The sequence below is a fragment of the Dendrobates tinctorius genome, unplaced genomic scaffold (assembly GCF_039654945.1).
Source record: "Dendrobates tinctorius isolate UK_male_01 unplaced genomic scaffold, ASM3965494v1 ptg000004l, whole genome shotgun sequence".
Taxonomy (NCBI): domain Eukaryota; kingdom Metazoa; phylum Chordata; class Amphibia; order Anura; family Dendrobatidae; genus Dendrobates; species Dendrobates tinctorius.
In genome coordinates this window covers 39,829,948-39,842,685 of record NW_027361672.1, presented here as the reverse complement: position 1 = coordinate 39,842,685, position 12,738 = coordinate 39,829,948, and the positions used below count along the sequence as shown (strand labels likewise).

The 12,738-nt window shown below is 40.2% G+C and overlaps 1 protein-coding gene and 1 long non-coding RNA gene across 4 annotated transcripts in view; one reads left to right on the top strand and one right to left on the bottom strand.

Moving 5' to 3' along the window:
* The window catches only part of DSP (desmoplakin), a 57,292-nt gene that overhangs the window by 14,443 nt on the left and 30,111 nt on the right, over positions 1-12,738 (top strand). For all 3 annotated transcript variants that reach the window (XM_073567175.1, XM_073567191.1, XM_073567182.1), the window contains exon 2: positions 5,598-5,694. In XM_073567175.1, the coding sequence (XP_073423276.1) occupies positions 5,598-5,694 (97 nt within the window). The remainder of the gene's footprint in view (positions 1-5,597; positions 5,695-12,738) is intronic.
* LOC141083050 (uncharacterized) overlaps positions 5,342-12,738 on the bottom strand; it is a 95,190-nt gene continuing 87,793 nt past the window's right edge. Inside the window, exon 3 of the long non-coding RNA XR_012230634.1 lies at positions 5,342-5,725. This is a non-coding gene — a long non-coding RNA (uncharacterized lncRNA). The remainder of the gene's footprint in view (positions 5,726-12,738) is intronic.

The following is a 12,738-nucleotide window of genomic DNA, read 5'->3' as shown; positions in this document are numbered from 1 at the left end:
AGAATTGGCAGTCTGAAATCGGACATGCTAGATCCTCCCCTTCTGTTTGAGGCACCTACACTCATCAATCTATTGGCCGAACCCATCAATATCAACTTAAAAAATTACTAATCCGATTGTTCTCCATTCCCGGGAAGGGCCCATGTCTGTCAAGTTTAAGTTTTGTAATTTCTTCAGAGCCGGTGTACATTCAGACTTTGTATATTTATTTCAAGGGGATGTTAATTATTTTAATACTTACTGCTTGTAGATGGTCTTTTTTGTTCTTGTTTTCCAGTGTGATTTATTCTACCAGTTCCTTTCTTTTAGTATTTCTTTAACAAGCTTTTTTTCTAAGTACAATATCTACATTGTAGTTAAAGCAGACCAATGGCTCAAAGTTGTAAATGCATATTGTGTGAAAGCACATTCCAGAGAATTATACCAAACCTGTTCCAGGGAACAGCCTCAAGGTATATGATATACTTGAGAAGCTTTTTTTCCCCCAGTATCTTACTTTTCATATTCTATTGATTTTACAGCAAAACCACATGCAGCTGCTACATGCTTTCTCCTCCTCTGATGCCAACATTGAAATAGCACTGCCACTCTGTAGGCCATAAGTTAGGGTGTAAGTTGTGCTCTGTATGATGCACCTTCGGACAGTCTAACAAGCTATGAGAAGGGCGGTTCCTATCATTGTGACTTATGCATGGAGAGAGGGTGATAGGTGACAGGAAGAATTATCGAAATGACACTGGGCTGTATTAACCCATGACTGGGCCCCTAGGCTTTCAAGTATTTCAGGTCCCCTCCAGAACATCAATCTTTCACCAACACCTAGATGAAATAAAGTCTAATGACCTCTTTTCTCTTCTGAAGTCCTAAGTCAGTAAAGTTCTTTTTGCCTTTTATAAATGCCTTTAATCTACCGTATATCTGGGGTTCCCTTAGGCTGTACTTGTGAACTTGAAAATTGAACTCTTTTCCTAAAAACATTCTTTAGCATAATTTAATTTTTTTTTTAAAGCTGTTATTGCTTTTTCCTTCCCATAACTGTACTTGTGGGGCCTTTTTACATTGTTGCAGGAGCCTGGACCTTGGAGAAGCAAAGTTTTTAATGATTAAGGAAAGTAGTAAAAGATATTGGCTTACACAACATTGATGGTGCCCAAAGAGGGCAATTGGATTACAGTTCTCATTTTATTAAAGTAAATTGCTTACTAGTTGCAGCTTGTAATGAATTGGCTAGGATTGCTAGATGCAATTATTATCGCTGAATGTGGTACAAAATTGTAGAATCATAAACTTTGGGTTTAAGGCTACTTTTACACTTGCCGTTTTTTTTGCGGGCCGTATCGCCGCATTTTTTGTGGTCTGCCGCAATAATGGACCGCAAAAAAGTGGAGCGCTGTTTTTCATTTTTTCAATACTATGGAAATAGTATTGGAAAAAAAAACGGCGTTCTGCAAAACCAGAAGTCACAGTGCACCACAAAAACAAACTTTCGTTTGTTTTTGCGGCCCCATTGGTTACAATGGAGGCCGTGTCCATACACCATATAAAAGATTGAGCAAGCTTGATCTTTTTTTCATGGCCACAAAAACGGCCCTCACAGCTGTACAGCACACCGTAGAATTTTTGCGGGTCGATTTTGCGGCCCCATAGAAATTTATTGGGGCCACAAAATTGGCCCGCAAAAACACGGTAAGTGTAAAACCAGCCTTAGGCTATACTTAGAACAAGCACCAACATAAACCATAAAATCACATGAGTTGGTTGACTAGCTTTATCCTGGACATGCTAACCACTCATATCTATGGTGGGTATGTTTTTATACAGTAGACATTACCAGTAAGGATAAATAAGCTTAGTTATTCTGTCAGATTTAATAAAAATGTTACAATTAATTTAGTAGTAGAGAACTGATCTCAGCTTGGCTAACGTCCTTGCATTCTCTTTATCTTATGCCCAGCCAGTGACTTAGCACTTGAAGCTCATGGGCCAAAATGCAAAATTTTCTAGTGGGTAACAATTGGTCTTCTCATATAGGCCGAAATTACTTTTTAGGCCTCTTAGGCTCTATGGCTTGGATGTGACTACCACTCCAGCACCCACTATAATTATGTGCCTCAAGTGCACTCATGTTGTCAAGTAGGGTGGCATTTATTTTAAGCACAGGTCAAAAAATATGCCCGCTCATGCTATGATCTCACAGTTAAAGTACATATGATTCTCAGTTTTTTCCTATATATTTAATTAGTCTTGGGTGTTCTGTCTTCTTTATTACAACGTAGGGAATCTGTGTTCCCATACACTGTGATCCCCATCACTATAAAAGCTGTGTGGGAACTTTTTTGACTCAGTGGTTCTTTACATATTTGTACACCATTTCTATTCAGGTGATAGCTCTACAAGTTTGGACCCATTGGTGTTGGAGGTGACTATTTTGGGAGGCACAGCTGTTCTGTATGGAATATGGATGAATTTACTCCAGTGAACTCATTTTGAAATCAATGTCTGCCATAATAAATCTGATGATGTCAGACAGGTAGATTTCACACAGAATACAATGAAGTTTGTTGATAAAGGCCTGACTCCTGTCTAGCGTCTGAGTTAGTCATGCACCACTCCTTTCTCTGGGTTGTCTGCTGTAACATTAAGACTGCACATTTCCCTTGGATATCTTACATTTTTCCTAGGCTGGTCTGCTATAATCCAGTTGTGTAATAACAAGTGGACTTTTCCTCTGATGCGTGTATCCATATTTCGCACACCTTTTTTCAGTGAGTCAGCATAATTATACTTTTGTTGAAGGAAAGATTATTGCTTACAAGCTGAGACACTGCACACATGAAATCACCGATACCCACCCATACCAGACAAGAAATGGCTTGTTCTGGCAAAGAAATTAAAAGCTCTCAGCATGTGACAGACGCTTGGGAGAGGTGGCACTGTCAAGGACATTTGACGGTTGAATATCATTAGAAGAATTCCTATACCAATGATGGGAATTTAAAAGGAAGCTGAACAAGGGCAACGTAAATCAGAGAGGGGTCTCTGCATTCTAAATATCCGTATTTAACACTGACTCGTTTTGGAGATAATCATAGGTGAAGGCACAGTTTGGGACAAGATGACTAGTCCAAGGGGAAGGCTCTTGTTGACTTCTCCCCGCCCACTGAGCTAGACTGATAGGTCTTTGCCTATGACTACATTCTCACAAATATATTTTTGTCCGTGTGTACAATGGACCATTTATTACCTATGGACAAATGCCTAAGGTCTGCAAGAAAACAATCCCAGAATGCACTTGTTGGGTCTGAATTACTAACCAGACTAGGGTATACAAATAGTATATCTACTGTGCAGATGAATGCACAGAACCAGTCTGCAAATCCTGGATATGACTGATCTGCAATGTTTAGTGCTGATATTAACGTAACCCATTGTATGTGTATAGAAAGAGACCTGTCCGTCTAGATGTGCGACTGGAAAAAGATGGCAAGGATGTGCCTCTTGGACCAGTCACCTTGTCTCCATCGCATTTTTAACTTTTCTCGAACATGCCGCGGTGCTTCAGAGAAAAACCTAGATGGTTAGAATGCAGAAGATGGTCTCAGATTTTGACTCTGGTTTTGGTAACATGAATCAGCTGACAGGTTCCCTTTTATAAAAAACAAAAACAAAATACCAATGCAAATGTTATAGATTTTATTTGTGGGGTTCAAATAAATTAATATTTTTAATTTATATATACCTATCAAAATGGAGTGAATATATTTATTTGGCACATAATGAACTGAAATATAGCAGAATAATTTCCTTCTATTATCTAGTGAATATTCTGACTGCCCTTCTTTGGGTTCATATGCCTATGCTAGAATGAAAGCAGCAGCCAGTACTCGCTGTGCGTATCCTTGGTGTGACGTATCTATCACTAAGCGGGTTGGGGTACACTAACTTGGCAGCAATATTGAAACAGCAACAGTTTCTTCCTTTACATAAATCCATTCCTGGTTTATTATACACCCATAAACTATAGTAGGCCATGTAAACATCACGCACAGTCCATTCTCTTTAGTAGATACATCTGTATCTGACCTATTAAACCATTCAACTGCGGTTATGTTCACACAGGTCAATAACTGACACCTGTCACTGCACACAATTCCCCATGCTCTGGGTTACCTGCTTAACAGCTTTGCAGGCTTCACATACTGGCTTTATCTGGGTCCTGTCACTAGTCCAGACCCTCATTTGCTCCCTGGACTTTCAAGGCTTCAGCCAGCTCCCTGGACATTCACATGGCCTTCCTCCACAAGTGGTGCAACCAGGAAACATCTAAGACCTTTCTGACATTACAGGAACACACCCCCTGGGTAGTATGTGGTTAACCAGCTCCACCTTTCACTTTCTGGCTAACCCTTAAATCCAGCCCTAATCAAATATACAGGTTTTTAGGACCCAGCAAACTGTCCTGGATTTTAAGTTCTTAAGGCTTCTTGGGACGTCCAAGGCTGTGGTAGATGTTTAGATGGGGCACGGCGACAGGCTCGCTTAAAATACAAGTATAAAGTATTTGTGCTGCATATTCTATGCTGGTAGACTTTATGACTGGGTGTACATGGCACATTCTATTAATGAGTATCCTGCATAATTTATAACACTGAGTGTTAATACTCTGTGAAATGCCTTTAGTACAGGAATAATGGGGCCTGAATATGAAGTATCCAAGTTACTTAACTATCAAGTAATTTTTCAAAGGTCGGTCTGATATAAGTGTAAGGCAATGTGCACACATAGCAGAAAATTTCTGCTTAAAAACCGGACTTCCTTCCCAGAAACTGCGTGGTTTTTTTGTGCGTTTTTTGCGCAAAAAACACACGGTTTTTATGCGTTTTTTTTCCGCGCGGTTCCAGACCCATAGAAATAGCCAGAAATGCGGAAAAATCCACGAAATTAATGAGCATGCCGCTTTTTTTTTACCGCGAAGCGGTTTTTTCGCAGTAAAAAAACGCATCAATATGCACAAAAATTAAAAAATGCATAGAAATGAATGGGAAGCTTATTTTTAGCATTCTTATAGCGGATTTATTGGCAAATCCGCTAAAAAAAACCGCTGTGTGTGCACAGACTAAAGGGTGCATTTTTGCACCTACATTTTGGCCACAAGTCTTTGCCCTCAATTCAGGTCTAATATGGTTTGTCTGGGAGTTGTGGACTTAAAACTGGATTTATGCGGAGACTCATAATTGGTTCTCTGCTCGTTCGATTGCTTCTTGTTGTGGTTCCAGATTATGTGCACCAGACTACAGAACTCATGGACTACTAAAGGACATATTAAAGGAAATGCACTGCATATAGTTACATTTTTTTTTAATGCAACAACCATTAATTGTTCTCATAAGTGTTGCTGCAGGGAAGGCATATTTGGCATCTCCACAACATTGTTTTCATTACGGGCAGCTTTGTATCTGGAGAATACATAGAATATGTTCATTCATAGCAATGTATGTATATTGTTCATACAGCCGGGATCCTATCAAGTTCTAGTCTATTCTTACCCTATAATATTCAAAAGTTACTAATTTACTCATCTTCTTTCTTTTTTTCAGGCAAACTGGGACAATGTCCCGTCGTTCAAACACCGTCCAAGACATGCTTCAGCATATTTCTGAATGCTTAATCCGCGCAGAACTGATAGCAGCCCCGGTACGTACTCCATCTTAATGACAGGAGAAGCCTAAAATAAATTAAATATATAATTAGCATCATATTTGATAATGTAGGCGACCGGACACATAGATTTCTCTATGTTTATATAGCATCATAAATGTATAACACCTTATTAAAGCCTATGAACAGGGATAACGTGTTTTTTTACAGTTAAAGAGAATCTCTCAGCAGATTTTTGCTGCCTCCTCTGAGAGTAGCGTAATGTAGGCAAAGAGATCCTGATTGTAATGATGTATCACTTAGTTTACTGGGTGCAGCAACTCTCACACAATCAGAGCTTTTAGATGCAGCATGTAGCAGAACCCTGCCCACAGCAGGATCTCTGTGTACATAGTCTATGGACAGTGAGCTGCTTATCACAGGAGGGGGCGTGGTCTAACTAGGTATCATGGGTGCTGCTGTAGTCTGAGCAGTGATAAGGTCCTGGTGATAAAACCTTCATTGTAAGTAAACAACACACAGCTTAACAAATAGTACATTGTTGAAATATGTTATATCCCCTACCTCATGCTATCTTCAAATTATATAGAAAAAACCTGCTGACAGATTCCCTTTAAAAGGCACACGTCATGTTGAAAATGATATTTGATCGGCAGGCAGGATGTTATATAGAAGGAAGAGCTAAACAGATTGTTATAAATATTTGTGAAAGAAAAGTTACAGTATATCTTGCAATTTATGCACTAAAATCCCTGATGTTTCTTTACTTATGAGTCCAGTGGGCGGTCCTATTCAGTAATTGAGAGTCCTCCTTCCATCCCTGTGCATGTGAAGATGGCTGTCAATCACTATGGAGGACCACCCACTGGACTCATGCAAACAATGTCAGAGGTGCCAAGGACCCACGAGTAACAATGACTCTTGGGACCCACTGTTCAGAGACATGAAAATATCAAATTACCCTGATTCATAAATGTATCTGCCCTTTTCTGGGCAGCTGTGGGCTGCTATATTTAGGCTGGGGGGGGTCAATATCCATGGCCTCTTATCGGCCTGAGAATACCAGCACCCAGCTATGAGCTTTAGCAATACTGGTTGTCAAAAATGGGGGGGACCCCACGCCATTTTTTAAAAATTATTGATGAATACTCCCATCTGCCGCTCCTGTTGCCACTATTATTAGCAGCAGCAGGGGTAGGCTGATGGGAGTAATAGTCCCATTAGCCGCCGCCTGCTGTCTCTTTTATTACTTAAATGTAACTCTCATCATTCTCCCCTGCTCTCGCCGATCACAGGCAGAGCAGGGAAGAATGAGGAAAGCTGTGTTCAGCACCCGGCGCTGGGGAACAGCGCTTACTGTAAGACCATGTGCACACGTTGCGGATTCTGCTGCGGATCCGCAGCGTTTTTGGCCCTGCGGATCCGCAGCAGTACAGTACCACTATAGTGAATGGAAAATGAAAAACGCAGTGCACACGCTGCGTCTTTTTCCGCGGTTTTAAATTTGCAGCATGTCAATTCTTTGTGCGGAATCCGCAGCGGTTTAACACCTGCTCCATTGTTCAGGTGTCAAACCGCAGGGGAAAACCGCAGGCTAATCCACAGGTAAAACGCAGATCTTTTGACCTGCGGATTTACCTGTGGATTTTTACAAATCCGAGCAGAAAAATCTGCAGCACAATCCGCAACGTGTGCACATGGCCTAACGCTTCTTCCCTGGCGTTCGTCCATGTGGTACTGATGCGGCACACGCATGCCACAGGTGTGTCGCAAGTATTGCACACACGGACACTGACATCTCCAGTACTGGAAATATCAGGAGTTGACGTGTGAAAAATGCCTTATAGCGGGTTTTTATGTTTGGCTGCTGTCACACACTAAAAGACACTTTTTATTGCAAAAAATAGTTTTTGCATCACCACATTTTGAGAGCTATAATTTTTCCATATTTTGGCCGACAGGGTCATGTGAGGTCTTGTTTTTTTGTGGGATGTTGATGTTTTTATTGGTACCATTTTCGGGCACATGACATTTTTTGATCACTTTCTATTCCGATTTTTGGGAAGCAGAATGAACAAAAACCAGCATTTCATGAATTTCTTTATTTTTTTATTATGTCGTTCCGCGTGTGGTAAAATTGATGAGGCAGTTTTTATTCTTCGGGTCAGTACGATTACAGCGATACCTCATTTATATCTTTTTTATGTTTTGGTGCTTTTATACAATAAAAACTATTTTATGTTTAAAAAATAATTTTTGCATCACTTTATTCTGAGAGCTATAGCTGTTTTATTTTTCTGCTGATGGGGCTCTATGGCAGCTTGTTTTTTGCAGGACAAGATGATGTTTTCAGCGGTACCATGTTTATTTATATCTGTCTTTTTGATCGCGTGCTATTCCACTTTTTGTTTGGCGGTATCACGATAAAGCATTTTTTTGCCTTTGTTTTTTTTATGGTGTTCACTAAAGGGGTTAACTAGTGGGAAAGTTTTATAGGTCGGGTCGTTGTGTATGCGGCAATACCAAATATGTGTACTTTTATTGTTTAGATTTTTTTCACTCAAATATTTATTTAGTGATAGAATATACTATATATTGATTTTTTTAAATTATTTTTCATTTTTTAAAAATATTTTTACAATTATTTAAAAAAACTTTTTACTTTGTCCCACTATGGGACTATCATTTTTTGCAGGCTGATCACTTCTATAGCATGCAGATGAAGCAGTATCTGCATGCCATAGAAGCTGTCAGCGTTGCACTGACAGAGAGGTTTGTTGATCAGGCGGTACGCATGATCAGCAAGTTTCCTACAGTTGTGGCCAAAAGTATTGACACCCCTGCAATTTTGTCAGATAATACTCAGTTTCTTCCTGAAAATTATTGCAAACACAAATTCTTTGTTATTATTATCTTCATTTAATTTGTCTTAAATGAAAAAACACAAAAAGAATTGTCCTAAAGCCAAATTGGATATAATTCCACATCAAACATAGAAGGTGGACAAAAGTATTGGCACTGTTCGAAAAATCATGTGATGCTTCTCTAATTTGTGTAATTAACAGCACCTGTAACTTACCTGTGGCACCTAACAGGTGTTAGCAATAACTAAATCACACTTGCAGCCAGTTGACATGGATTAAAGTTGACTCAACCTCTTTCCTGTGTCCTTGTGTGTACCACATTGAGCATGGAGAAAAGAAAGAAGACCAAAGAACTGTCTGAGGACTTGAGAAACCAAATTGTGAGGAAGCATGAGCAATCTCAAGGCTGCAAGTCCATCTCCAAAGACCTGAATGCTCCTGTGTCTACCGTGTGCAGTGTCATCAAGAAGTTTAAAGCCCATGGCACTGTGGCTAACCTCCCTAGATTTGGACGGAAAAGAAAAATTGACAAGAGATTTCAACGCAAGATTGTGCGGATGTTGGATAAAGAACCTCGACTAACATCCAAACAAGTTCAAGCTGCCCTGCAGTCCGAGGGTACAACAGTGTCAACCCGTACTATCCGTCAGCGTCTGAATGAAAAGGGACTGTATGGTTGGAGACCCCGGAAGACCCCACTTCTTACCCCGAGACATAAAAAAGCCAGGCTGGAGTTTGCCAAAACTTACCTGAAAAAGCCTAAAACGTTTTGGAAGAATGTTCTCTGGTCAGATGAGACAAAAGTAGAGCTTTTTGGGCAAAGGCATCAACATAGAGTTTACAGGAGAAAAAAAGAGGCATTCAAAGAAAAGAACATGGTCCTTACATCAAACATGGCAGAGGTTCCCTGATGTTTTGGGGTTGCTTTGCTGCCTCTGGCACTGGACTGCTTGACCGTGTGCATGGCATTATGAATTCTGAAGACTACCGACAAATTTTGCAGCATAATGTAGGGCCCAGTGTGAGAAAGCTGGGTCTCCCTCAGAGGTCATGGGTCTTCCAGCAGGACAATGACCCAAAACACACTTCTAAAAGCACTAGAAAATGGTTTGAGAGAAAGCACTGGAGACTTCTAAGGTGGCCAGCAATGAGTCCAGACCTGAATCCCATAGAACATCTGTGGAGAGATCTAAAAATGGCAGTTTGGAGAAAGCACCCTTCTAATATCAGGGACCTGGAGCAGTTTGCCAAAGAAGAATGGTCTAAAATTCCAGAAGAGCATTGTAAGAAACTCATTGATGGTTACCGGAAGCGGTTGGTCACAGTTATTTTGGCTAAAGGTTGTGCAACCAAGTATTAGGCTGAGGGTGCCAATACTTTTGTCTGGCCCATTTTTGGAGTTTTGTGTGAAATGATCAATGTTTTGCTTTTTGCTTCATTCTCTTTAGTGTTTTTTCATTTAAGACAAATTAAATGAAGATAATAATACCAAAGAATTTGTGATTGCAATCATTTTCAGGAAGAAACTGAGTATTATCTGACAAAATTGCAGGGGTGTCAATACTTTTGGCCACAAATGTAGCTCTGGTGACCCGGATGTCGTCTCATCAGGTCACCATGGCAATGATTGGGACCCCGTGTGTACGCCGCGCGGTCTCCGATCCAAAGGCAGAGGAGCTGTCAGCCCTGTGACGGCTTCCGGAATGCTGTGATCTTGTTCGATCGCAATATTTCGGGGGTTAAAGTGCCGGGAGCGGTCTGTGACTGCTCCTGGCACCTAGTGTCGGATGTCAACTGTCAGAATCAGCTGACACCCGCGGCAATCGCTCGTGCACCCCTTGTGATAGCAGGATTTCGCAATGACGTAATGATCTGTCCATGGACAAATTGGCCCAGGTCATATGGATGGATCATTACGTCCAATGTCAGAAAGGGGTTAAAAATGTTGCACCGTTTGGCATTTACAGACTGTTTGTTTGGTTCACTGCACATTCAGCTTTGATGTAGTCTACGGTAAAAAAATCACCTGAGAGGAGCTAGAAAAAAAAAAGATGCAATAATTAAAAACTCTCCCATAGGACCAACAGAAAAAGCTAACTGACAGATTCTCAGTTAACTTGCTAAGTAGCCAGTAGTAGACGATACAACACAGAAGCTTTGGGAGTCAAGCAAAATTGGTATTGGAGCCAATAATATGATTTGTAGCCAGAAATACATGCATTTAAAGGGGATACCCGGAACTTTAAAAAAAAAAAAAATGTTGCTAGCAGAGGCAACAAACTTTCTGTTGTACCAAGCGTCGGTCATTGACTACTCCTGCCAGAGATTCAGCTACTCCCTACCAACAGAGCAGCAGTTTCTCTTCCTGTTGATAAGGTGGGACTACTGGGGTCATGCTGTTTGACAGCCAGATTCCCCCAATTAGGCAGTAGAGAGCCAGCTGTCAATCAGCATGACACCTGTAGTCCAGCCCTGTCAACAGGAAAAGAAACTGCGACTCTGTTGACAAAGCGTCAGCAGAAGTCTGTGTCAGAGGAGAACGTCGCCGGGCGCAACAGACAGGTAGGAAGCAACTAACTGCCCATTAGTGCTTAGGCCCTTTTTTTTAAAGTCCAGGATATCCCCTTTAAGTCTAAAGAGAAAATTGTAACCAAAGGTGGGAACACATTAAATATGCTTTATAAAATATAATGCACAACTTTTGAATAATTTATCAAAATATTAAAATTTGAGAATCCTCAGTGGTTCATACCTTTTAAATGGCTGACTGAAAATATGGTAATAAATTGCAATCTTTCCAGAGTACTCAGGTCTCTTCATCAGGCATACATTGATGAAGAGACCTGAGTAGTCTCGAAAGCTTGCAATTTGTTACCATCATTTCAGTTAGCCATTAAAAGGTATCAACCACTGAGGACTCTCAATTCGAAATATTTTCCTATCTACTGGCTAACACGGTACAAAGACATATATTTTTCTTGTATGATTTATCACTCTTTCTAAAGTAAAAATAACTGTATCCATCAAGTATGATTTATTCTTTACTTTGTGGCCATATACCTCGTATAAATGTCAGTCTAATGTGCTGATTACTGCAGGACGGGTCAACTATCTAATGTGCATGGTGGTGTTCCCACTCTGTCAAGTTGACCGATGGACATGTTTCAGTTCAAAATGGCCAATAACGTTTTTCTCACGGGACATAAGACAGAGGGGCAGCTGTTTTTTTTCCCCCTTTACCCACTAGGACTCTTACACATATATCGAGGAAAGTTGAGACTAATAGTAATATATCAATCTTGCTGATACCAACTTAAACAATATCTATTACATTCTTCTGTGATTTGCAGAGCTGACCACAATTAACAAACTAGTGGAGAAGGTCTTGCAGAAATTACTGACACACTGTGACACTGACAAGGCCTGAGGGATAGTATGTTTTTTATTTTTTTTTTCCTGAGGACTTTTGTTAATGAAAGTTGGTTTAGTTATGTGTGTAAAGGCTCAGGGCTGGGGAGAAGAATAAGAAAATGCTTATGTGCTCAAAATTTAGGATAGGCAGGGGAGTAGCTAGCAGAGGGAAGAGGGTGTTGTAGATGCTTTTGTTTTGGGTAAGGGTATGTGGACACATTGTCTTTGTCAGGCGGGTGAACCCACCAAATTTTTCATGAGGATTACCATTTGAGATATGCCAGCAATTTTTTTCCCCCAGAAGCCTCTTGTTTTATTTATTTTTTGGTCGTTTCCGGAGTGTTTTTTCGCAATTTTTGACTGTCTTTTTTTGTGATTATTTTTTTTCTTCCTCTAACAATGAAGAAACCACTAACAGCATTTCAAGTAAAAATACAGGTAAAGCGCTCTTCAAGACAGCCTTCTGGGTATCTTTTGAGCCTTCCATTTGACTTGTATTGTAAAGTATAGAGCACCTTTAGTGCGAAAAACACTCGAAGAATGGTCAGGTCACTTCTTTTAACCACTTGGCATCTTTGGAAATCTGAAGCCATTAAAAGATGCTCCAAAGACTGAACATATAAACAGAAAGTTGTTTTGAATGTTTAATTAGCACTTTTTCAGGAGGTTTTCAGAGTGGAATCCTCCTGAAAAAGACATTGTGTGCATATAACCTCATACTGTGCTTTGTTGGGAGTATTCAGGTTCATAATTAGGGCAATCAACTGAGATTCAACTTAGATTTTCACAACACTGACCTGTATCA